A 27286-nucleotide genomic window follows, 5' to 3' on the forward strand; every position below is an offset into this window, starting at 1 on the left:
TCGTTGGTCAGAGAAGGGTAATCCTTTCCCACAGCTCTCATGACAGGAAGATGCAAAGACTCTTGTGTGCCCTTATTGGTTGCTGCTAAGATTCTGTAGGATTTTGAGATATGAACATTTTCATTTTGGAAATTGTTGCATGTGTGATCTGCTGGTCAGTGTGCGTCATGTCCCCTTCTATGTGATTCTTTTTCAACCGATATTCATATCCTAGTGTGGACACAGTTATACCAATTTAAAGGTGGGAGCCTTATACCAGCATATAGGACTAAACTATTCTGCTGTAAGCATAGTGAGACCAGCAGGCCTGCTTCCACACAAAAGGGGCTTTATGGCTGTGACTATACTGGTATAGTTAAAGTGGTACAACTTTTGTATGTAGGTAAGGCCTGAGGACAGGTTAAAAATCATGAGATTTACCCCTTCCTCTCCACATGGTTGGGATCAGTTTCTTTATCTTGGTTTTTCTTAACTTTTAGAGTACACTTGCCTCACATTTTTGAGCTTTTCTCTGTTATGATGAGGGCTTCCCTCCCCCCCCAAAAAGAAAGCTAAGATTCTAATGGAATCACATGATTCCAGGACCTGGCACTTTAAGAAAACCATAGAATATCTCAAGACTCACAATAAAATCATGAGAGTTGGCAACATTTAAAGAACAACCTTTCACTGAGAGCTGAGGCTCTTTGCTTCTTCAAGAGTTCTACCGGTACCAGTCAGCACTGGAGTTGCATTGTGCTAGGGGCTGTACAAACACATAGGAAGACACGTGGTTGAAGTTTTACCAGTGGGAGCAAAGTTAGGCCAGCACTATTTGCTTTTGAGAATCCCATGCTGGGCTCCTAAGTAGAGCTGTGTGAATATTGGATCTTTTGGTTCACTGGCAATTCTGAAAAACTAAAAAAAAATGTTTTGGGTTGAACTGAAAATAAAATTTTTGGCGAGTTGAAAAAATCCTTTTGGATTGAACAAAATGTTTCATTTCCAATTTGAGCATTTTTAAATGTTTCAGTTGCAAAAAATAAAATGAGACCAAATTTTGAAATGAAAAGTCTTTGAAAGACTTCAATTTTTTGGCAATTTTGTTTAGTTTTCAACTGAAACAATTTGGCAGAATTGATGCGTATTCATGAAATGTTTTGGAGTCACTGACTGCAATTTTTTCCATCAAAAAAAAGAATTTTGGTTGATAAATAGCAACCCGCTGTACTCCTAAGTCACTTTGAAAATCTTGTCCACAGCAAATAAAATAGGAAATTGGTTCTACATAGTTGCATGTGTTTGTTTTGTTTTTAAACAGAGAGCTGACGAAGAGGCGCTTGTGGATCAAGGTGGGACCAGTAATGTCGTCAATATTCATTATGAGAAAGAAGAGCTGGAAGGTAAGCTGCATCTGATAACTATATTTGTTAACTTCTAGCTAGATGGAACCCGGAGTAAATGTATTTCTTGGCTAATAAGCTCTGCATGTGTTGTTCAGGCCATGGAAATACACCAAATGGGCTGTGTCTTCAACATGCCTGGTCTAAAGATCTTTGCAATTGATTTGCACCAGTGATGACGCAAGTTCCAGGGCAACACAGAACCTGGCCTTTTCATTTTTGCTTCATTCCCTGTCCCCACTTTCACAGATTTCAAAGCCAGAAGAGGGACCACTATGATCATCAAGTGTGACAACCTGCTTAACAGAGACCAGAGAATCTCATTAAATTTCAGGTTCATTCTGGCAAAATGGGCTTAAAGAGGCAGCAGACATTTTTCATCTTAAAAAAAAAATTATAAATAAAGGAACAAAAAAACTCCAGTGGAAACAACATTAGATACAGCAAAAGGGTGTGATAACTCATAACCATATTTTCTTAGTTCAGCAGGTAGAAAAACCCAGCTTTGATAGGGCATTGGAATAATATGAATGCTGAAGGTGTCTGGCTTATCTATTACAGTTCATTATCAGGAGGTTGACTCGATCTCTACTCATGCAAACTTTTAAAGTAATTACCCTCCTGCCTCTGTTTAATGAACTGTTGGGAATGTTGTCCTATTAAAGTTGTAAATTGCAAAGAGGGTTGTTTCTGTCTTGCGGGCTTTTTAAATCAAGCTGCTGTCTTGTTTTTGAAATGTTATAATTATAAAATAAACCAGATATAACAGATCTAAAATAGAACAAGTCCGTGACCTTTAAGAGGCCCTGTGAAAATTGCTCCTTTGCAGATATCTGCCTGACTCGGTTGAGAGAATATAGACTCTGAGTTCTTGTCTACATGAGAAGTTGCACTGGTTTTATTTAAATCAGTTTTTAAACCAGTGTAGTTAACCCAATGCAAACCGCTATGTGGACATTCTTATTTTGATTTAAGAGTGGCTTATTTCTCTTTAGCTTTAACCTGCTTCCAGTTGGCCTAAGACTAACCAAAATAAACCTGCTTTCAAGGCAAATGAGACCTTGTCAGTCCAGACTAAAGAATTTGGAGACTAGATTACTCTTGCTTTATACACAAACTTTCCTATCTTACAGACTTGGTTGGAGTTTGTCTATTGAAATTATTTTTTGACAGAAAATGCAGTTTTTGCAAAATTGAAATTTTAATGTTGCTGAAATTTTTTTGATTTTTCTGTTGGGTTCATCTAAATGAAGTATTTTTTTCAAATCAGTTCTACCTGAATGAAAACATTTCAATTTGTCAAATTGAATCAAAATGTTTAGTTTTTAGTCAGTTCAACTTTAAATTGTGGCACCACACTGCCTCCTGGGAGTTACAGTTTTGGTACCACCCTCCCATTCTAGCCTAGCAGTAAGGTTCTTTGCCAGACTCCATCTCCCATGATGCATAGTGGTCTGCCCACTGACCGAGCTGCATGATGCTAGTGCATCATGGGAGATGTAGTCAGATCAGGGAGCTTGACCCATAATAGAGAATGAGAATGAAAGGCAACTGAACTATGTCTCCCATGATGAGGCCCCACAGGCAGATGAACTTGATAGATTCCAAGGCCGGAAAGTCACCCAGTCTGATCTCCTGTATAACACAGGCCAGAGAACTGCCCCCCAAACAATTCCTAGAGCAAAATCTTTTAGAAAAACATCCATTCTTGATTTAAAGATTCACGGATGGAGAATCCACCATGACCCTGGGTCAATTGTTCCAATGTGAGTTACTCTCACCATTAAAAATGTATGTCTTATTTCCAATCTGAATTTCTCGCTTCAGCCCCCGGCTGTTGGATCATGTTGTACCGTTCTCGGCTAGATTGAAGAGCCCATTATTAAAAATTGGTTCCCGAAGTAGGTACTTTTAGACCGTGATCAAGTCACCACTTAACCTTCTCTTTGTTAAGTTAAATAGATTGAGCTTTTTAAGTCTATCACTGTAAAGCTTGTTTTCTAGTCATTCTTGTGGCTCTTTCTGACCCCTCTCCAATTTATCAACATCCTTGAATTATGGGTACCAGAACGGGACACAGGATTCCAGCCAAACACAGAGGTAAAATCACTCTCTGCTCCTACTCGAGATTCTCCTGTTTATGCATCGCACGATCACATTAGTCCTTTTGGCCACAGCGTCTCATTGGGAGCTCACATTCAGCTGATTACTTCCCTCCCCACTCCCCAAAAAAATCTTTTTCAGAGTCCCAGCTTCCCAGGATAAGAGCCCCTCATCCTGTAAGGATGGCTTGCATTCTCTGTTCCCAGATGTAAACATTTACACGTAGCCATACTAAACTGCATAGTGTTGGTTTGCAATCAGTTTACTAGGTGATCTGACCTGTTCTCTTCTGTATTTACCACCCTGCCAGTTGTGTCATCATCTGCAAACTCTGTCAGTGATGAATGCTGAATCGACTCGGAACAAAATGCTTTGATGATTCCAAATCAAAACTGTTCTGCAAGTTTTGGTCCATGAAAACTTTTGATATTTCACTTTTTCTTTCCCAATTTGGGATGAAAACAGAGGCTGAAATAGTGGAATCTGCCACTGGAATTAAATTCTGATTTTTTGTTCAGCTCTATCATCATACGACCAAAGTGATTTTTTGTGTGTGTGTATTGACTTTGAACATTATAAATTAACAGTGAGGAGCAGCTATATTAACAGTGAAGTTATATCATGGGCAGGTTCTTCCTGACAGGCACTTTGGTGCAAAGAGTGACACGGACTAACATGCGTCTTTTTTGTTGTAGGGCACAGAACTCTCTATGTTGGGGTACGGATGCCTTTGGTAAGACAAGGCCACAGACATCACAGGAATCATGGCCAAAAACATAGGAAACGGGACCGGGCGAGGGGAGCCATTCAAGAAGAAGAGCAGGAGTCTCACGGTAAATAAAACCCCAGGCTAATGTGTGATGGGAACGTAGTATGCGTTTAATAATGGAAGCATCACTTATATAGGTAATGGGAACAAATATATTTTCATAGATTCATCGATTCCAGTGCCAGAAGGGACCCTTATGACCATCTAGTGTGACCCTCTGTATAAAACGGGCCGTAAATCTTCCCCAAAATAATTCCTAGAGCAGCTATTTTAGAAAAACATCCAGTCTTGATTTTAAAATGGTCAGTGATGGAGAATCTGCTCCCATGATCCTTGGTAAATTGTTGCTGTTCTTGGAATAACATGGGGCATTGAACATTGAAAGTTCATTGCCCAATCTCGCCCCAGTGAAAGCAACATCTGAAATGTTTATTCGCTCTGAAATAGTTAGAACTAAACGTGTGCTAGTTAGCATGTGCAAAATTATGAGGGGAAATCCTGCCCCCACTGACATCAGTGGAAGCTTTTGCTGTTAGCTTCATTAGGTCCAAGAATTTACTCCTAGTAGTTCAGGTTATTATTAGCATTTATTATTTGTAGGGGAAGCATGCAGAGGCTGCTACTAGGATCAGGGCTCCGTTGGGCTAAGCGTGATACAGACACATATAGCAAGCAACAATCCCTGCCATAAAGAGTTTACAGTTGAAATAGACAAGACAGAGGAAAGATGGAAAAGAGACATGCAGCATACAAGCAAAGTGACCAAAGTGAAAGCTGGAAATAATCATGTTATTTCATGATGCATTTTTGCTTTTTGGCTCTGTTCTGCTTTTCTTTGGGGTATTTTTAATCTGTACAATACATTTATAATAATAAAATCATAGAAATGTAGGGCTAGAAGGGACCTCAAGAGGCAGGACCGCATACCTAGACCATCCCTGACAGGTGTTTGTCTAACCTGTTCTTAAAAACCTCCAGTGACAAGGATTCCATAACCTGCCTTGGAAATCTATTCCAGTAGGTAACTATCTTTTTTGAATAGTTAGAAAGTTTTTCCTAATATCTAACCTACATTTCCCTTGCTGCAGATTAAGCCCATTACTTCTTGTCTTACTTTCAGTGGATGTGGAGAACACTTGATTGTTGTTTTTTTTTTATAACAGCCCTTAACATATCTGAAAACTGCTACATGTCCCCCGCCAGACTTCTTTTCTCAAGACTAAGCCATTTTTTGAACCTCTTCTAATTTTTTTTTTTTTAATCATTTCTGTGGCTCTTGTCTGGGCTCTCCTGCCTTTTAAACGTAGCATTTTTTTTAATGATGTAATATGATCGCACCAGATGCCTCTTTAATTGTTTGTTCCTTAGACACCCCGTCTCAACGAGTTCAGTTTATCCTTGGTATGGAGGAGGATGAGGAGCACGTTCCCCACGATTTGTTCACGGAGCTGGATGAAATCTGTGTGAAAGAAGGGGAAGATGCGGAATGGAAGGAAACGGCAAGGTGAAACGAAGCTGTAAATTCGACCAGCCCAATGAAACTGAATGAGTTATCGTGACCGCGTATTCAGGCCATGTATTGGTGCCATTTCTTGATGTGCGGCCCAGTGACACCATCTGCTGGGAGAAGAGAGGCTGCTGCTGGACAGCTCTTTCATAGTGTGTCATTTCCAGGGTCTGACTTGGTAAAGTAGTGGGGGAGGAAGATATGATGCAGAATCTTTCTCTATAGCAGAGTTCCTCTGCTTCTTCGTGCACCTGTGTAAGAACAGCATGGGGGAGAGTCAAAGGCAGGCATGTCGATACACAGACATGAGGAGGCAGGATGGTCCAGTGATCCGAGTGTTAGCCTGAGTCATGGGAGATCCGGGTTCACGTCCCTGCTCTGAGATAGGTTTGCTGTGCAACGTTGGGCGAGTCACTTAGTCTCTCTCTGCCTTGGTTTCCCCTCTGTAAAATGGGGGCAATAGCACTGTCCTGCCTCACTGGAGTTTGGGAGGCCAAATACATTAAAGACTGAGAGATGCTTAGATACTAGGATAAGGGGCACCATATAAACTAGACAGGCACAGAGTTGTGAGGACAAACAAAGATTGCGAGGTGTTTACATGCTATACTAAGGACATAAGAATGGCCATACTGGGTCAGACCAATGGTCCATCTAGCCCAGAATCCTGTCTTCTGACAATGGTCCAATGCCAGATGCTTCAAAGGAAATGAACAGAACAGGGCAACCATCAAGTGATCCATCCCCTGTCATCCAATCCCTGCGGCTGATGTGCCCTATGTAAAATAAATATAGAAATAGACCCTCAGCACATTATTTGAGCTGGTGGAAATGTTTTCATTGACGGCTTAAAAACCTTGCAAAACCCAAAATGTGCACTTGATCCTCTTCCTGTCTCCAGCTTTGAACCATTTATTGAGTTACCGAACATCTACTGCGTAGATTTCATACACAGCTTTGTATTTATGCAACACTTGTTTAAGGGTTTTTTCCACTGGAACTGGTCACCACTAGTATTTATTTGTGTTGCTTTGCAATGCTTCCAGGTGGCTGAAGTTTGAAGAGGATGTGGAGGATGGAGGAGAACGCTGGAGCAAACCCTATGTAGCTACACTTTCATTACACAGCCTCTTTGAGCTAAGGAGTTGCATCATCAATGGTACTGTCCTTCTGGATATGTGTGCCAACAGCATTGAGGAAATTGCAGGTACTGCTCTAATGAGTGATCTGTTGCGTCATGTCAGAGAAAAGTGGTTCGGGGAATATCCGTGTACATTTTTGAATGAAATGGATTCCCTTTGTGCACCATGTTTGTTCTTGCAAAATCCGCGGAGAAGTGTCACTGAATTTTAAGCAAATATATTAGAATACGCAGAGAAACCAAACTTTAGATTTGGAATCATGATTTTTCACCCTGAAATCTTGATTACATTCATCCAGTCAAGGTCCAGAAACAGACCATGTGACAATCAAAAGAGCGCATCTTTCAAATATCAGATTCTCTCTCATTTTACAGACTCAGAATTATTCAGAGAAATAAGTTGGAGAATAACTTCAGATAACAGAAATGAATCTGATAGGTTAACATGCTATTGTTATACTAGAAGTACATGTCTGGAACATTTGGAGTCAAAAAAAGGAGGTGAAATTCACTGAATAAATTTATTTGTGACAAATAATTCACCTCGGCTTTATCCTGTTTTAAAATCCAGAACTCTGTGTGAACAGTGCAAGTTCCCTGAGGGCTCATCTACATGGGAAAGCAGCCCAGATGAGCTATTGCAGGCTAACTACTCTGCACAAACTCCCCATGTGGACACTTTTATTCCACACCAAAGTGCCTTTATTTGGTTTAATTTAGTCCTCTTTGAAAGTGGATTAAGATAAACTGCAAAAAGGCACTTTTAGGATTTGTCTACCCATGAAATTTAATCTGGAATAAGGTAGAGTATAAATTTAAAGTTAGCTATTCCTGATCCATGCCATGAGTGGACACTCTTATTAGTTTAATCCCAATAGTTTGGATTAAGATAATAATTCAGAGTGTGGCACTCTTACTGGAGGATAAGAGCATTCACACGTGGAATTAATCAGGAATAGTTAGTCCTCTTTAAATTCATGCCCCAATCTTATTTTGGATTAATAGTCATGTGTACGCAAATCCTAACTCTGAATTAGCTTAATTCACTTCCAAAGTGGATTAAGATAATTCAGAATAGTCAGTTTGGAATAACTCCTCATGTAGGTAAACCCTTATTGTGGAATAAGAGTGTCCCAGCAGGAAGTTAGTGCAGAATAGCTATTGTGCTTTATATTCAGGCCTTAGTTTATTTTGCAATATGTAGACAAGACTGAAGTTTCAAAGCCAGGGCTTCTTTGGCAGATGACCAAGTAACACATTTCTGTTGAGAAGATAACTGAGGGTAATTGAGAAAGCAGCTTTGTAGAAATTATTTTTGATTGGCAGGTCTCCATTCAAGCTCTGTCAAGGTCTGATGATGTCAGATCCGTTCTTAGCACATTCCTCCCAGAACACTGCCAATTACAATCAATTATCTAAGAAATCACAGCGAAACCTTGTGTTATAGACTGTTCATAATTTGGTTAAATGGGTAAAGCAATGCAATCAGGTCAGATCAGGAAAGAAAACTGCATTATCTCGAATGAGGAATGAATGCATTGGCTAAGCAGTGAATAATCATTTCACTGAGACACTTTTTAGCAACGACAAATTCCTGCCTTCGTTGCAAGGCAAAGGATATGTATTCGCCACAGCCAGGAGTGTGCTTCTCTGTGTGGTTAGACAGACACGCGCCAGCCCTGCTTGAACTAGCGTGCTAAAAATAGCAGCATGGCCATGGCGGCACGGGCGGTGGCTTGAGTTAGCTGTCTGAGTAAAAGCCCGCCCGATCCCCTGTGTATGTACTCAGACAGTTATCCTGAGCCACTGCCCATGCCACCATGGCCACATTGCTATTTTTTGCAGGCAAACTCTATTTTCCACTGTTCCAGTTGCCTCTGCTGGCCGTCTGGGGCTGTAGTGAATCTTGGAGTGGAATCCCGGCTCCTCAGTGGGGTCTCACCCTTTCCCTTCCTCAGTGTTTGGAATGCATGTAGCCCACCCTCAGTCTGACTGCAATATAAACATTAGGGGGTGGTTTGCAGGGGGGGGGGGAAGGATGGTCTAGTGGTTAAGGCACTTCACCAGGAAACAACGAGGTGAGGGTTTAAATTCTCAGCTCTGGCCCAGGCTTGATTGTGACACTTAAGCTGTGTTCGTATCTCAAGTTTCCCTATGTGTAAAATGGGGATAATACTTCCCTATCCAGTAGGGAGGTTGTGGAGGTGAAATTCGGGATTGCTGTGGCGATGAAGTCTTTTTAAGCACAGAGCTAAATAAGAATAGTTAGAGTTACACATGCTCTCAGTTTATGGGACTTAAACAACCTGCTTTACTGAAGGCTCTGAGCACCTCCAATTCCTTAGTGCATTTATCCCCATTTTACAGGTATAACTGAGGCATAGGGAAACTTGCTCAAGGTTGCACAGAAAGTGCGTGGCAAAGCAGGGACACAAATTCAGGTCGCCCAAGTCGTAGGCTGGCGCCCTAGCCATGTACCATCCTTCCTATTGGCTCGTACACTTACTAGACATTCATCAGCGACAAAATCTGCCTTTGTTGCAAGCAAGAGAATTAGTTTGGTTTTTTTTTATAGATCTGATCCTGGATCAGCAAGAACCAACCAGCGAGTTTGATGAGAGCATGAGGGAAAGAGTCCGGGATGCCCTCTTAAAAAAGCATCACCATCAGAATGAGAAGAAGAAGAACAACCTTCTTCCAATTGTCCGTTCTTTCACTGACGTCAGCAAGAAGCAGTCGGATCCACACTCATTGGACAAAACGGGTGAGGATTTTTCCGGGTCATGTCTTTAGACAGCCTGACCCTTTGAGGCGGGATTTTCAAAAGGCCTAAGTCACCAAGGAGTACAAGTCCTGCAGACTTAGCTACGGCTTCACTGGGGGGCGGGGGGAAGTGTTGGTTTTTTACATCATGATTAGAGCTGGAGAGCTGAGGGAATAATGGTTTTCTCGGTTTGTCGGTAGTTCTGAAAAACCGGAAAAAAAAAAAATCATTGTGGGTTGACCTCAAAATGAAATATTTTGAAATTTTTGGCCAGTCAAAAAAGTCGAAAAAATTAGTTTCAGGTCAACCCAATGTTCCGGTTCAATGTCAAGCATTTAAAAAATAACACGAAAGGAAATTTCTAAACCAAATGTCGCCTCAACCCAAAATAATCAAATAGTTTTGTTTTGAAACTGTCGAAATGAAACGTTTCAACTTTTTTGGACTATTTTTGCTTTTTTGTTTTCGAGACGTGAATCCATGAAATGTTTCAGTGTCGCTGAATCTGCATTTTTTTGGCAGAAAAAAGTTTCAGTCAAAAAATTTGGCCCAGCTCTAATCACGATAGCCGGGACAGCTAGACAAGATATAGTTGGACTCCTTAGCATTCATGCAGTACTGATCGCTACATCACAAGTATCAATGTAAAATCTTAGTGGAGACAACACACTTTACGTGAGAGGTATAGGAGTGACCTCGGAGGTAAAAACTATCCAGGCCTTGTGAAAAATACACCTTTTCCTACAGTGAAGCTATAGCCTTTAACACGTATTAGAAATGAGAGGTGATTCTGTAAAATTCATGAAGCTATCACTTATCAAGATGCTCCAAAATAAGATGACTTGTACTCAGGACTCAGGGAAATTGGGCGGAAGTGTCTTTTCTTTTCTTTTCTTTTCTTTTCTTTTCTTTTCTTTTCTTTTCTTTTCTTGCGTTATTTTGTTTTTTCACTAGAGAAACAGACCTTGGGAGAAGGGACGATGGTATTGGCAGCTCAGAAGCTGTTGATATGTTTGCTTTTTGTGTCCTTTTAGCTAATGGTAGCCGTGTGTGACTCCTTAGCATTCGTGCAAATGCAAGACTGATCAGTACCTCACAAGTACCAGCTACTGTCCTGCCGCACTGTGTTTGCCACAAATGGTGCAGAGGAAACACGCTCCCTTGAGCTTTCTGATATCTTTTTCCTTTAGCAATGCACATACTATGTCCTCAACCTGGCACTACCAGTCTAGAAGTTAAAAATGGAGTGACCCATGACACTAGTCCTATGGATTTAAGCAAGGTGAGATGCTATGTAAAGCTGCGTCAGTCAAGGTAAATACAAGTAGTTTGCTTAATCCGATGGGGCCAGATGTTTCGTGAGCTCAGCATGCCGGGTGATGAGCCTGCTTGAAAAAACTGGCCGTAAATGTCACAATGTGGGTGAAGTACAGATTGGTGACATTTTTTAGTCACAGCTTTTTTTTTTTTTTTTTTTTTGGGCTGAAAAAAGTAGATTTGGGTTGCCTGAAACTTTTTGTGTATTTGTGTTGAATTTGCTGAAATCTTTCAGTTGGGGGGGGGGGGGGAATCAGAAAAAAATCAGCATTTTTTGTTTTCATTCATGTTCCGAATGAAACGTGTTGATTTGAAACAACTTTTCATTTTGAATTTTACCTCAGATCTGTTACAAAAAATTAAACCCCTGAAAAGTGAAACAAAACGTTTCTTTCAGGTTGGATGAAATATTTCATTTGACCTGAAACAATTTTTCCCCCTGGTTTTTTTTTCGGTTTGGCCAGGAAACCGAAAAATTGGTTATTTGCATAGGTCTAGTGCTGAGTGCTTTGATAGTCCAGTCCTTATTTTGGTGCCTTAATGGGAGCTGAGCTTTTTTGAAAATCGGATCCTGATTGAGGGTGCTGAGAACTTGAAAATCTTACAAAATTATGGCCTTTGGGTTGGGTCATATAGGCCTCACCCTTTGCCCTCTGAAATCAACCATTGATTTATATATGTATAGTTAGCCTGGCATAACGCAACGTGTGATGCTTATTCCACAGGGGAGGTTATACTGGAATAACTATACTGATTTAAATTCAGTCGTAATTAGAGCTGGGTGAATTTTTTTTTTAAAAATAATAAATTTGCCAAAAAAATACATTTTTCCCTGTGGTGATGCTCTTCACGAATCTGGGTTGAATTTGGAAAATAGTTTCAGCTGAGGAAAGATTGTTTTTTTTCCCCCGAAGAACTCAAAATACCCGAAAATGTCCCCAAACTAAACAAAAATACTTCCCAAGACATTTCATGGTGAGTTGACCAAAACATTTTGATTGACCCAAAATGAAATGAAAAAACTAAAACATTTAATTTCAGATCAACCAAAACATTTTCTTTCACCGGAACTATTTTGTTTCAGTTTTTTTTTCTGTTTCAGTAAGAAACATTCAGTAAGAAACCAGAAACATTCAGTTTTTGTTTGGAACTGAATATTTTTTTTGGTTTGGCTCCCAAACATGATATCAAATATTTGTTCATTTTTTCTCCTTAGATTACACTGAAAAAACTTTCCCATATAAACAAATCCTAAGGCACCTTTTATACCAGTATAACTGCATCTGTAGGGTTGTATCAGTTTAACTATTTCAGTAGAAAATCACCCCCCAACCAAAATAGCTAAATCGATTCAATACCTGTGTAGAGAGCTGGCCTAAAAGGTGCTGCTGTTGATTTAGAGAAATGACTCCTAATTGTCTGAAAATTATTCTTCATAACCAGGCAGAGCTTCATTTCATGAAGAAGATTCCTACTGGAGCAGAAGCTTCAAATGTTTTAGTCGGAGAACTGGATTTTCTCCTTCGTCCTATGGTGGCTTTCGTGCGTTTGACTCCAGCTGTCCTTCTTTCAGGCATGACGGAAGTCCCGATCCCAACAAGGTAAGGATACTAAAAAAACAATTAACTTTTTTAAAAATAAAAAATATTTTGAAAGTTAAAAAATGAAAATGTGTATACATTCAAATCAGATAATAAAGAAAAAAATCTATGGAAAATCCCAGTACGCTTAGGCTAGCTTTACTCTGATGCCTTTTATTGATGCAAAGGTATAGGTTCCGAATGAACTCCACCCAATGAGTGAGATGAAGTTATTACAGAAGCAATAGGGAGAGCTTTTCAAAGGCACTAATGGTAGTCATGTGCCTAACTCCCACTGAAGTCAGTGGGCATTGTGTGCTAATTGCTGTTGAAGCTGATGGTAATTTATCATGCACATCCCCTTCAGACTATTTCTTTTTGCTCTTTAACAAAATTTCAGTCTACTTCTTTTTCCTCCTGAGCACCATTTTAATAAAGGCATTTTTTCACTGTTTTCTGTGGCCAGGTTCTTATTTATCTTGCTGGGACCAGAAGGGAAAGCACATCAGTACCATGAGATTGGCAGGTCAATGGCAACCCTCATGACAGATGAGGTATAGTATGGCATGAGTGACCATTTCAGCTCCTCTCCTTTTCATTTCCTTGTTTTCTGCCCTCTTCTAAATCATTTTCGCTCTCTCTCTCTCAGCCCAAGGTTCAAGGGCATGTACTGTCTGTTTCCAGATTGATCATGATGACGAATGAGAGCAGGATGGGTGTATACTGTAACACTAAAGCAGTTCATTCTCTTCCCAGCAGCAGACAAAGTCCACATTTGCAAAAGAGCTCAGCTCCCATTTAGGCATCAAAATAAGTGTCTGGCTTTTCAACAACTCTGCATAATGGCCCCGATTGTGAGTGATGAAGAGGCTGTCTGAAAATATTCCATTAAAACTGTTTTTTTGATGGAAGATTGAGTTTTTGTCGAAACAAAATGTTTTGCAAAAAGTGTGTTCCATGGAAAATTTTGATTTTTCGTTGAAAAACTGCACGCCTGAAAATTGAAATATTTTAGTCAAAAGCTGAAATATAACAGCCAAATCCTGAAATATGTTGACTCTAAATGCCACCGCAGTGCCTCATGGGACTTGTAGTTCAAGTGCCTCATGCTCCCATTCTCCTTTATGTTCTGGATTCCCTGGCTGGACTGTATCTCCCATGATGCACCATGGCCAGGGACTGTCAGGATGCATGGTATCCCCTCACCAAGAGGGGAGGACATGGTGCATCATGGGAGATGTAGTCTGATCAGAGAGCCTGGCTTTTACAGAACAATGTGAACATGAGGTAACTAAACTACAATTCCTGTGTGGCAAAGTGGTGGGATTTCAGAATAAAAATATTTAGGTTTTCTATTTTTCACTGAACTCTTGAAATTTTCTCTGGGAATAAACCTCATTCTCTGACCAGCTCTAGTGATGAGCAATTCACAGTCTGGCCCATTATTATTATCTGTTTGTTATTACTCAGGTGAGGCAATGTGATCTAGTGGATAAGGCACTCAACTGGGGCTCAGGAGACCTGGTTTTGTTCCCAGCTCTGTCTCTGACCTGCTGTGTGACATAGAATCATAAGGTTTGAAAGGACCGCAAGGGTCATCTAGTCTAACTCCCATGGGGCAAGTCACTCCATCTCTCTGTGCCTCAGTTTCCCCTTCCCAAGCTAAGTATGCTTAAACCTTACTCTCTTCTCTGTAGATTTTCCATGATGTTGCTTATAAAGCCAAAGACCGTGGTGACCTTGTAGCTGGTATTGATGAATTCCTGGATCAGGTGACGGTATTGCCTCCTGGAGAATGGGATCCATCAATTAGAATTGAGCCCCCGAAAAATGTTCCTTCCCAGGTAGATAACGTTTTTTCACTTCCAGAATGAGAGAGAGAATGACTGGGATGTATGAGCAGGAACTGTGCAGTGAAGCCCCTGTGAAGAAGTTTGTCATACTGGATAGAGCACAAGACTGGGACCTGAGACCTGGGTTTTATTCATGGCTCTGCAACTGTCACCCAGAGTTGGGCAAGTGACGGCCCCACTCTCTGCCTCAGTTTCCCCATCTCTAAAATGGGGATCATAGATCACTAGCTCACAGAGGCGTTGTGAGGATAAATACGTTAAAGATTGTAAGATGCTCAAATGCTACAGTAATGGGAGACATATTCCTTAGATAGATAGCAGAGGTGGTCAGGCTGGATTTTAAAGAGAGGGGCTGGTGGAATACTGTTCTCTGTGAGAGACCTGCAGCTCTGGGACTACCTCTGTCCACCCAGTCCAAAACAGACCAGGTATGTTCATCTTACAGACTTTAAGATCAGAAGGGACCATTATGATCATCTTGTCTGACCTCCTGCACAACGCAGGCCTGGTGCAAAGTGATCTGTTGGTACAACCTTCAAAGGCAGGAAGGGGTTGATTTGTGGGGCAGGAGTTTGGGGCTATTTAATTCTATTTCTGGTTTTGAAATTTACAGCAGAGCACTGTCTGCAGGTCAGAAGAAATAAACACAAATCAATAAATAATTGCAGCAGAGTTTCTTAATGAGGCTTAGACACCTGGATCTTTCAATACAGAGATGTGATTGGCATGGCCCTAATACTGCCCTGGTTACAATGGAAAGAAAGAGACCAGCATGAATTAGACCCACGCCTGCAAACACGTATGCCCGAGCATCACTTTACTTGTGTGTGTAGCCCCATTGACTGCATAAAATTAACTGCTGTGTGCAAGTGTTTGCAAGATCAAAGCCTTAGTGTAGTGTGTAAGAATTGGGGGGGTATCTCTTTTGGTAGCCCTCTCCACTAGTGGGCCTTCCTGTTATGGCAGAAGCCACCAGCACCTACCAGAGCAGTGGTGTATATATGTAGCGAGGGTCTCAAACTATTTAAAGGAACATTACCCAGTTTCTGTGCACTGCACATAGTGTAGAAAAGTGTCTTACCATCAGATGCCTGGGCTCTAGAAACAAACAACACTAAGATCTCTCTCTTGTGTTTCTCTTTTAATAGGAGAAGAGGAAAATGCCAGCTGTCCCTAATGGCAGTGCTTGCCATGCTGAGCCAGAACAGCACAGTGGACCTGAACTCGAGCGAACGGGAAGGTTAGTTCGACAAGATTTAACAGTCCTCATACTCTCAATAAAGGTTGCCTTAGAGCTTTGCAATTAATGGATTTTTTTGGGTTGTCTGGCACCTGTCTTTCTGTTCAATGTCTGTACAGCACCTAGCATGACAGGGGCTCCTACACGCTAAGATAATACAAATAAATAATAATAAGAATTTTAAAATCAGGGCAAAAAGGTTTCAAGTTGACCCCAAACCTTTTCCTCCTCCCCCCAAATTTTTGGCAAATCGAAAAGTTTGGAAAATGAATTGTTTGAGTGGAAGGAAGTGTTTTGCTTAATTCTGAACATTTTTTGTTTCACATTTTAAAATATCTTAAAAATAAAAACGAAGGAAATTTCTAAACCAAAAGGCATATTGAGTCAAAAAATCAAAACATTTTGTTTCAAAAATGGCCTGATGGGACAAAATCAGATCTTTGTGGGTCAGAATACTTGTTCTGAGACTGCTCTAAAATTGAGAGATGTCTGTTTATATCTAAGTAATTAGTTAATAGATAAGGTATGAGTAGATGATGCTCTAGTGTGTAGATAAAGTTGTTTCTGGATTTTTTGGGACCAATCAAACTTCTTGTTTTCTGCAAATGTCTTCTTTTGTGTAATTCTATCAGTGGAGCTCTTAACAAACACAAACTACAAGAGTCACTGAAGAGGATTGGATAGTAAAGACAGTATGTTTCCTGCACTAGATAACGTGGTTTATGACCAGTAATGCACTCTATCTCACAGATCTGTAGGTAGGAACATTTGGATAAAGAGGCTTAATTTGAGTCAGATAACACAAGGATGCAGTTTAGTGATTAAAGCAAGACTTATAAGCCTTGACAATAGAGCTGGTTGGAAAATGAAGAGGTTTTCTTAAGAGAAAAATTTGTCTTTTTGGCACAATAGTGAAATACCTAAATATTGGAGCTGAAAGCCAAAATATTTTCATTCAAAATGGTGCCTCATGGGAGTTGCAATTTGGTTGGCTAATGCTGACATTGCCCTGTATGGTCGGGGCTTCCTGGCTGGACTGCATCTCCCTTGATGCACACTTTTCTCCTGCTTTTGAGGGGCGGGGCTACATCATAGCAGTTTCTGGTGGTGATGGAACATGGGAGCATGGGAGATGCGGTCCTGCCAGAACAGCTGGCCTATATAGGTCTATAGAGGAGAATGGGACTACAGCGCCCATAAGGCACCACAGTGCCATATTGAATAAAAATAGTTTGGTTTTCATCCTTTTGCAGAAAAGCTGAGATTTTCTCAGGACAAAAAATTGAAGAAAAATAAAAACATATAAGTTTTGTCAAAATGTTGCATGGGGTTGGGGTGGGGAACCTATTTTCTGATCAACTCTACCCATAAGTAAATTACCCAAGGCAGTGTCACATACGAACACTCTTTCATAAAACCTCTTTGTCCATTGCTGTCGGATTAACTCAGTCCAAGCAAGTTCTGTTGAAATACAGTGGTTCCTGCAACAATACGGTAAATGAAGCATTTGACTTACTGTAAATGCACAAAACCAGAGATGATCAAAGTGCTGGCAGAAAGTTTGTCCTCAGCTCACCCCATTAGGACCAGGCATTGCAGCATATCTGGTTTATTGATTGCTTGCTGTTTGGAGAATCATTGCTGAATTTCTTGTCTTTGTGGTTAAGCGCTCCGCCCTAAATAGTAAGCCTTCATGTTTTATGTATATAATGCCAAGAAGAACGCATGTCCTTTAGAAATTTATTTAATGTTTGGGAGTTACTTTTTAGAGCTATATGAAAAGGGAAGTCATGTCATGAATCAGAGGTTTTCATCCTGTAGCCCACACATCCCTGGGGGTCTGCACTAAGATTTCCAAAGGGGTTGGCACCGCCATTCAAAATTTCGCAAAATGAAAAACCGCTGCCATAGGTTATAAAGCTAGAAGGGAACTCTGATCATCTAATCGGATCACAATGTAACACAGCCGTAGGACTTCCCCGAATTCATTCCTCTTTGAACTAGATCAGATCTTTTTGAAAAAAATCTCATTGTGATTTAAAAATCATCACTGATGGAGAATCCACCCCAACCCATGATAAATTGCTGTAGTGGTAAATTACCCTCACTGGTAAAAATTTTAGCCTTATTTCCAGTCTGAATTTGTCTAGCGTTGCCTTCCAGCCACTGGATCATGCTAGACAATAGTCAGGACGGTCCACCATGTAGGAGGCTAGCCTGAGTCTAGGAGAGACCACAAATCAGTTCCCAGTTCTTCAACAGACTTCCTGTGTGACTTTGGGCACGGATGTGTCCATAGCGCAAATTAAGGTGTAATTGCAGCATGGGTAAGACATACGCACAGTAGCATTCATCTAGCTAGCGTGGGTAACAGTAGCATGAAGATATGGTGGCACAGACAAGCCAGTACAAGCCTGTTGGCTTGCCCGCAATATTTATGTAGTCAGGTTGCTAACCTGTTCCGTGTTCGACGCTGCCACGTCTTCAGTGCTACAGTTGCTTGCACTAGCTAGGTTAAAGCTTGTGCCAGTAGGCCTACCCACACTGCAGTTACAGCTGAATCTGTGGCATAGAGTGGCTTTTAGGGTATGTCAACGCAAGAGTTGGGAGTGTGCTTCCTGGCGGGAGTAGACAGACATGCGCTAGCTCCACTCGACCCAGCGCACTAAAAATAGCAGCGTGGTGGCAGGGGCACAGCCCAGCCATCCAAGCACCAGCCTGCCCGGCTCTCTGGGTATCTACTTGGATGGCTAATCTGAGCTGCAGCCCGGCCATCTTGCTACTTTTAGCACGCTAGCTCACAGAGCGCGTCTGTCTATTTGCACTGAGAAGGACGCTCTCAGCTGCGGTGCAGATGGACCCTTCGTCTCCTTGTGCCTTACGAGGGTGTTGGTAGAATAAACACATTAAATGTTGTGAAGTGCTCATGCTTTTATGATGATGTGGGTCGAGCCAAAGAAGTCCCAGATATCTGTCCTAGATATTTGCTTTCCGTAATCCCAGGCCTAGAGTGGAAGCAGAGCTTTCTGCAAAAGCAAAGCAATGGGACCCACCTGTGTGTGTCTGAGAGCAGAATTTGGCTAGATCTGTGGGCTGGTCGACACTGAACGGTTACATCGGCATAGCTAAATGGGGTGTGAAAAATTCACACCCCTGAGAGAGATGCAGTTAAGCCGACCTAACCCCTGGGGTAGCTAGCGCTAGCTTGATGGAAGAATTCTTCTGTAGAATCATAGAAGATAAGGGCTGGAAGGGACCTCAGGAGGTCGTCTAGTCCAACCGCCTGCTCAAAGCAGGATCAAGCAGGTTAAAGCGCTTTAACATCAGATGGAAAACGTTGGAGCTAGGTATCATTTCATTATGAATAGTGTGTAGGGCGGTTTGCAACATAGCGGATTTACAATACAGCATTGTTTGTCTCTGTTTACAAAAAAGAAAATCTGCCATTGTGGTCCCCAGCAGGGAAACAAAAATCTCCTTTTCTTTTCTTTTTGCAGGCTCTTCGGTGGCTTGATCTTGGATGTGAAACGAAAAGCTCCTTGGTTCTGGAGTGACTTTAGGGATGCTTTAAGCTTGCAGTGCTTGGCGTCTTTCCTCTTTCTTTACTGTGCCTGCATGTCCCCTGTCATCACCTTTGGGGGGTTGCTTGGAGAAGCGACCGATGGACAAATAGTAAGAATATTTTTTTCTCTAATGGATAATGAATGATTCCCAGGGGAACAAGCTACGTCAGAGAAAATAATATTAACACCAAGAGCAATAGGCATTTAATTTCACCACTGCTAATATGATTTGGGTTCTATTTATTTGCCTTCTGCTGGTTGAGCCTTTGGGGGAAGATCAGGTTTTCTCCATAACCAGATAGTCTAGAAATTTAATTCTTTTTGTAAAAGGAAAGCTGAGATTCTCATGTAATCACCTGACTCCGGGAGCTGGGGCTTTACCACCAAATATCACAAGGCTCATGATAAAATCGCAAGAGTGGGCAACACTGAAATGGAGTGGAACTATGTCAATTCACATCAGCAAAGCCGCTCGCCCCCTGGAATTCCATGGCGTGTGCTGCATATGCTTCTGGCACGCCAATACAGCAGAGCTTGAAATGTTACATTTTCAAAGCTCTTGTTCCACGGGGCAGCCTGTTCAATTTGGATAGGTGAATAACACAAAAACTGGCGGAGTTATTGCTATTTAAGATTAAGATCCTGCTGTTAGGCAGGATGGAGGGCACAGGTAGTAGAGGTAGGGGGTGTCATTGCAAATGCAGGTGCTTTAGGAACTGCAGCCCAGGGCCTCGGGCTAAGGGGGGCCCCACAAAAATAAATCCCTGACCTTTCCCCTCCCTCACGTGACATGGGCCCAGTGCCCTGGCCCCAAGTAGCGCCGTGCGGTGGCTGCTCCACCCTCCCGGTCCCGCCCCCTCCCACATGACGCGGGCCCAGCGTGAGTGCCGACCCCTGTTCTACATGTTTTAAGACTGAAATGTAACCACGGAACGGTTTTATGTTAATTAAAAGGCAAGTTCAGTATAGTGTTAATAGCCTAGATGCCATAATTGTGATAATTTTGTTTTAAATTAGGAAAAGGACTTGTATACAGGGGCCTCACAAAATCTAATAGCTCCAGGCCCCCAGGAGAGTTAATCCGGCCCTGCTAAGGGTACATCTACACTTCCTTTGAGCTGGAGGTGTAGATTCCAACTTGAGAAGACATACCCGTGCTAGCTCTGATGGAGCTAGTGCACTAAAAATAGAGTAGCTGTTCCAATAGGAGGGGCTAGCCGCTGTGAGTGCAGGCCCATCTGAGACGTTCGGCCTGTACTCAGCTGATTAGTTCCTTCTGCTGCTGACCCTGTCATGGTGACACTTATTTTTAACATGCTAACTCGGTCAGAGCTGGCAGGGGTAGGTCTCCTCAAGCTGGAAATTTCCCCTTCGGCTCAGAGCATAGAGGTACCCTCAGAGAGATTGGTACAATGGTGTGAGCGTGAAATGTTGTTGTGGTGCAGTGCAGCAGTTGTTAAGGAGATGCTGACAGCGCCACTTCTCCTTCTTATACTTGCAAGTGTCTCTAGGAGTTTTTAGAACTTGCAACACCTCATCGTGTCTTTACCGATGTTACTCTCTCCCCTCACTCCCGCAGGTTGTGTATTTATGTAAAGGTTCGCAATAGCGAGCCATGAGACCAGGCCACTTTCATTCAGTGCTGTGCACGTGTTCTTTTAAATGGTAATACTTTGCAGTGATGGGGGGAAGCCCAGAACCCCTAAAATGGTATGAAAATCTTAAGGCAGGAAGACGCGTTTGCAGATTTTTTTTCACTATATCCAATACACTGCAATCCATAAATAATAATCGTCCCTAGCTCTTATCTGGCACTTTTCATCAGTAGATCTCAAAGCGCTTACAAAGGAGGTCATTATCATTTTCCCCATTTTACAGATGAGGAAACCGAGGCAGTGTATTTAGTTCCATCAAAAGGAATACAGGACTGGGAAGGACCTCCTTGGTCATCGACTAAAGTCCCTTTGTACTACACCCATATGCATATTGCTCTTTAGTAATGTAAAATGCAAGCAAAGAGACATAAATTGGGATTTTCAAACCAATAAAGGGATTTGGGTGCTGAATTCCCATTAAAAATCTGGCCAGGTGTTAGGTTCTTTTGAAAACAATTGCCTGAATTCTCCACTAAGGCCACGTACCGGTCTCTGGCAGCATATGCTCGCCATATAATGGCGTGACTATAGTTTACACCTTCTCTTATGCATGGGCAGAGCAGTGTAAAGTAGATTTAGTGTAAATGAGATTCAGACCCAATGTGTATAAAACTTAGAGATGGAGGAATATTTATCTGTTGCTTGTTGTTTGTTTTTTTTAAACTTCAGAGTGCAATGGAATCCTTATTTGGAGCCTCAATGACAGGAGTTGTGTACTCTCTGTTTGCTGGACAACCCCTCACTATCTTAGGAAGTACCGGACCGGTGTTGGTGTTTGAAAAGATTTTGTTCAAGTTCTGCAAGTAAGGCCATGTGCGCTTTAGAATGTACTGAATTGACACATGTGGCCAGCTGGCAGATTAAGAGAATAACAGAGAAAAATGTGTATTAAAAAAACCCAAAGCAAATGTAAGATGCAATTTTTTTTTCTTGCAAATAAAACATTGCTGCTTTTGTGAGTGTTGGTGTAAGACTGGAATAGTTTGTCATAGATTTAATAAAAAAGGGAATGGTGAACAATACACTGACTTCCGTGATCCATGAAAGTGTTGCTTCTTTGCTTAAAGTTAAGCACATTCTCAAGTTCTTGGTTAAGCCCCATCCCCAAATGCTTGTTTGTCTCCTTCATTTCTTATGTCCCAACTTTTAGGTCTGGATCCTGGAAACACTTACACACATGCTTAAAGTTAAGCATGTAACTAGTAGAGCTGATGGAAAAGTGGGTTCTTTTTCCCATAGAGAATATTGATTTTTCGAGTGGAAATTGGAATGACAAAAAATGTTGTCCAAAAAGTGAAATATTTCATTTTTGGCTGAAATATTTTGGTTTTCAGGCATTTGGTTTTTTTGATGAAAACTCAGAATTTTCTGTGGAATGCAATTATTTTCGTAAAAAAAAATAAAGAAAAGAAAAAATCATTTAATCGAAAATCCAGTTTTCTATCGAAAAGGAGTTTTGATGGAAAATTTCTTACCAGCCATAATAACTAATCCTCTTGAAATTAAGGACTCTACTAACATTAATGGTACGCATGTGTGTGTTTGCAGACTGTGAGCTTTTAAAGGCAAGGACTGTCATTTTAATATAGAAGTGTACAGTGCCTAGCGTAATTGGGCCACTGCTAGGTGCTATCACAACATCAGTGATTAATAATAATAGAAATTGAGGTCTTCCCTGCCTGGTCTACACACTTGACTGGTAGGTGTAGTTGGCCTGGAGAGCTGTGATGTACTAAATTGGTCCTCTTTGTCAGCAATTAAGAGTCTTAATGCACAAATAAAATTCTTCCCAATTTCTTGGGCCGTTTGATGAAAACTGAGCACCTGTTTGCTTATTCTGATCTTTTGCGCTTGTCCCTTGTTCCTTTTTGCAGAGACTACTCACTCTCCTACCTTTCCCTGAGAACCAGCATTGGATTGTGGACCGCTTTCCTGTGCATCGTCCTTGTGGCAACAGATTCCAGCTCCCTAGTACGCTACATCACTCGCTTTACTGAAGAAGCGTTTGCTTCTCTGATCTGTATCATTTTCATCTATGAAGCTCTGGAGAAACTGATTAAACTAGGAGAGACCTACCCCGTCCACATGCACAGCCAGCTCGACCACCTGACCTTCTACTAGTGAGTCCATCTTGGTTTTTCCTCTTTTCAAATGCTGCTCTCATCCAGCAGGATGCTAAGATGCTGATTCAGCAAAGTATGTGCCTAAGCCTATTGCTACTTAGTAAAGCGTTTAAACAGGTGCCTAATTCCCATTGACTTCAGCAAGATTTAAGCACCTTGATGAATCAGAATGGGCTTAAGCACATGCATAGAGGAAGATGATCTAATGCTGTGTTGCTCAACCTTTTTGATATCACGGACCGGCTTGCTGCCTTCCTAAACTGTGTCAGGGAGATCTCAGGGACCGGCACTGCAGTCCATGGACCGGTCGTTGAGAAGTATGATCTAGTGGATAGAGCAATAGTCTAGGATTCATGAAACCCAATTTCAGTTCCTAGCTCTTCCTGAATAGCTCCACGTGTGGACATTCTTATTCCTGAATCCACTTTGGAAGTGGATTAAGATAAACCAAAAAAAGGCAGTCATTCCAGAACAAGCCCATGGTGTTATTCAGGAATAGCAATTCCACTTTAAACACACATCCTACCTCTTTCTGGAATAGCTTTCATCTCTCGACAAGCCCTCTGCATCAGGCTTTCTGTGCGACCTTGGGCAAGTCACTTAATGTGCTGTTCGTCCGTAATAATTCTTCTCTGTCTCCCAGGGGAGTTGTGAGGATAAAATCCACTCATGATTGTGAGTTGCTTAGATATGACGGTGAAGGCCATAGAAATGTCAGGAGTGGAATTTGAGCACCTGCTTAAGTGCTTTGCTGAATCGGAGCTTAATGCAGTGACTAAACTTCCTTACCTCCAGCTAACACAATGTGTGAATGCTTAGTTGTAAAGCGCAGAGGTGTGCCACAAAGATGCGGGAACTTTTGAACAGGGAATCTGCCAGCAGCTAGAAACCACTGGCATTTGGCTAAGTATGTTGAGAGCATTGTAATGGACTAGTGGTTAGGGCACTGGACAGGGAGTTGGGAGGCCTGCGTTCTAGTCCCTTGAGCAAGCCCCTTCCCCGCTCTCTGCCTCAGTTTCCCCCTCTGCATAGTGAGGGGAATGGTACATATTTTGCATTGGAGGTGCTGGTTGTGCCTCCGTAACTGAGGCTGAGCTCAGTTTTGCTCTTAAACCATTTTGTCTTTGCTTTTAAACCTAAGGCATACAGCCTATCCTCCCCCCGCAGATTAAAAGCTAGATATAATTATTATGCAATGAGGTTGTGTTCTTGCCGAGGAGTTAAACTCTTTTGCTACCTTAACCCCAAAATGTTTCCTTTGCTCTTAGCTGCAGGTGTGCAGCGCCTGACAATCCCAGCAATCAAACCCTGCAGTACTGGAGCGACCGGGAGATCGTCCCTTCTGCGATTGAGTGGGCTAACCTCACTGTCAGCGTAAGTGCTTATCTGCGACCTGTTACAGATCAGCTGGGAGCGGAAGGACGTCACGGTTCAAATAATATCGTGTCACACGCCCGCTAATGGCTGCCTTTTCGTGGTGCTAATTGTTACTTAAGTGATCCCGTGCCTCCAGCTGTACTAGACCTGCCGTAATAGAACTAATACAATTCTAATTCTTCGGAGTTGAAAATCAGGGCCGGCTGGAAAACGAGAATTCCGTTTTGCAGAAAATGTCAAGCTTTCGGCCTCTGTTTTCATCCTGATGTGCAGCAAAACGGAAACCTTTCAACATTTCCCGTGAATACACGAGGAGAGGGAGAAAGCCTAGAGCACTCACCTTGCACAGGGGAGACCTGTTCTGCCTGCTGTGGGTGAGACTTGTTCTTGGCTCTCCCCATGCCCAGTGAGTGCCGTCATGGCTGGAATATACAGTCAGAATCTCGGCTGTTGCACTTTGTATGAATAAAATATTCCACCAGAAAACAGTGGGACAGAGACTGACTCTATAGCAGAACTAAGTGACAGATTGCGGTATGTGTCCTCCCTGCGCTTTCAGCACACTAGCACCACCTACAGGACGACTTCATTATCGCCCATGTTCTGCTACAGATTTGTGATGTAAAGCATTATTGGAATTTTTTTTTTGTGGGGCTAGTTTTTAAGTAAAGCAGTTTCCAGTTCATTAAGATCATATGCACTTCAGCAGGGCTTATAATGCTCTCAGCTGTTTTTCCATTGTGTTTCCATTACTGTTTTTCCATTAGTAAACAGCTTGTTTTTTGTTTGCACAAATTATGTCATTAGTGCAATGATTCAGGTGAGTGCCATGCTAAGTCAGTCCTCCGTTTACTGAAGGTTAATAAGTGATTTAGGCCAATGATTAGGAAGAGATTCTCCGAAGAGGTGACTACCAGAGCTGGTCGGAAAGATTCTGTCGAAACAATTTTCTATTGGAAAATTTCATTTTGATGCAAACTTAAATTTTCTGCAAAATTATATTACTTCATATATTTTCGTTATATTAATATTAATATTTTATTAATGAATTATATTGATTTCAGTGAAATTTCACTGTGAAAAAAATTGGACAAAACATTTAGAACACATTTAATGTCCTGGTTTTTTACACAAAAGGATTTGGGGTTTTTTTGGTTTCAAATTTACTTTTCATTTTGAAAGATGCTTAGCTTTATGTAAAAAAATATAAAAATAAAAATATATTTTCAATAGTGCTCAAAATCGAAACACAACATTTCAAATGTATTGAACCGAAACATTTTGACTGAGCTTCCCCACCCCAATACATTTTTTAAAGAATTTCATTTTGGGGAAAATTTTGAAATTTTTGGCTTTTTTTGTCCTGAATTGGGACAATTTTTTCCCCCCAAAATTTCAAAATATTTCATGGGACAGAAAGTCTGTTTTATGACCAGCTTTAGTCAGCACATTGGGTGCTGAGCTGTTTTGAAAATCTGGCCCTACATATCACCACGGGAACTGTAGAGTGAAGAACCCTTTTGAAAACATGACCCTAAGGGATGACTCACATCTGTAAGTGTTTGCAGGATGGAGACCTTTAAGTAACTAATAGTTTGCACCTGTTAAGTTCAGAGTTAGATGACTGGAAATCTTCAAGATGATGTAACCGTCTCTTCTGGTCTTAAAATCTAAGAGTGAAAAAAGTTAGTGACCAACTCTTGTAACAAGGGGGTGTTAATATCCATGAATCATTATAGCCCTTCTGATCCTTCCTACATGTCACTACCTAATGCATATTAAAGCTACATGCTGTCAGCCAAATGCACAGTGCCGTCAGTGGGAGTTTGGCCTATGTAAGAATAGCAGGATTTAGCTCTGAGTGCTGTTTTCAGACTATGCAGACATTAAGGCCTTTAAAGAACCCCTGGATTGAGATGTCACATCATCTCCTCATTTGTGGTGTACTGTGGGGGCATTGCACTTGTTTACGGTGGTGTCTTCATTATCTGTTTCTTCAGGAATGTCAGAAAATGCATGGAGAATTTACTGGACCCGCCTGTGGGCACCATGGCCCCTACACACCAGATGTTCTCTTCTGGTCCTGCATTCTCTTCTTCACCACCTTCATCATGTCTGGTGCACTGAAGATGTTTAAAACCAGCCACTATTTCCCAACAAGAGTAGGTAGAAGATGGTGGCTAACTGCCAGCTCTCCGATCTCCAAAAAGAATAGTATTTCATGATAGCTCTCATTAGTGTACGTTCTATAAATTCCAAGGCTGTCAGGAAATTAGGACTGGTCATAAATTTTGCCGTGGTCCCTCATAAGAACTATTGTTCAGTTCATATCCTCATCCTTCCCAATGGGCCAAGCTTCCCAGATAGATGGCATCACCCATGATGCACCATGGCCAGGGACTTCGTGATAAACTGCCTCACCACTACAAGAAGGAAAATCAGAGTGCACCATGGGAGATGTAGTTTGAGTCAGGAGCCTAGACTATAGAGGACAATGAGTGCTTCAGGCAACTGAACTACATCTCCCATGAGGCATCATGGCAGCATTTCCAAATTGAAATATTTTGGGTTTTGCTTGAAATATTTTATCAGGCAACCAAAATTTTCCCTGGGGGAAAAAGACATTTATCAACCAGCTTGAGAGGAAATCTCTCTAAATTCTCCATGTCCTGAAGCAGATGTCATGGCATGATTCCAGCACATCATAGCATGTATGTGATAACATTTAGAATGATCTTTGTGCAGTGAATGTAAAATCTAGCCAACACTTGTGAATTCCATTGCGCACACTCCAGGATACCTGAACAGTTTGGATTAAGACCAACATTGCTAAATTGAGAATGCATTAATACGATAAAATAATATAATATAACAATTGGGATTGACTGTGGGTATTGATATGTTCCGACAGG

General features: G+C 41.5%; 1 protein-coding gene across 2 annotated transcripts in view; it reads left to right on the plus strand.

Moving 5' to 3' along the window:
- SLC4A8 (solute carrier family 4 member 8) overlaps positions 1 to 27286 on the plus strand; it is a 54024-nt gene that overhangs the window by 16438 nt on the left and 10300 nt on the right. For both annotated transcript variants that reach the window (XM_067529842.1, XM_067529841.1), the window contains exons 2-16: positions 1301 to 1382; positions 4181 to 4318; positions 5623 to 5758; positions 6808 to 6968; positions 9478 to 9666; positions 10857 to 10948; positions 12427 to 12584; positions 13030 to 13117; positions 14261 to 14407; positions 15565 to 15656; positions 19154 to 19328; positions 21544 to 21677; positions 22749 to 22994; positions 24266 to 24371; positions 26375 to 26536. In XM_067529842.1, the coding sequence (XP_067385943.1) occupies positions 1301 to 1382; positions 4181 to 4318; positions 5623 to 5758; positions 6808 to 6968; positions 9478 to 9666; positions 10857 to 10948; positions 12427 to 12584; positions 13030 to 13117; positions 14261 to 14407; positions 15565 to 15656; positions 19154 to 19328; positions 21544 to 21677; positions 22749 to 22994; positions 24266 to 24371; positions 26375 to 26536 (2106 nt within the window). The remainder of the gene's footprint in view (positions 1 to 1300; positions 1383 to 4180; positions 4319 to 5622; positions 5759 to 6807; positions 6969 to 9477; positions 9667 to 10856; positions 10949 to 12426; positions 12585 to 13029; positions 13118 to 14260; positions 14408 to 15564; positions 15657 to 19153; positions 19329 to 21543; positions 21678 to 22748; positions 22995 to 24265; positions 24372 to 26374; positions 26537 to 27286) is intronic.

The sequence above is a fragment of the Emydura macquarii genome, unplaced genomic scaffold (genome assembly GCF_026122565.2).
Source record: "Emydura macquarii macquarii isolate MOO-44397 ecotype Brisbane River unplaced genomic scaffold, CSIRO-AGI_Emac_v2 contig_2994, whole genome shotgun sequence".
In the NCBI taxonomy this organism is placed as follows: Eukaryota; Metazoa; Chordata; order Testudines; family Chelidae; genus Emydura; species Emydura macquarii.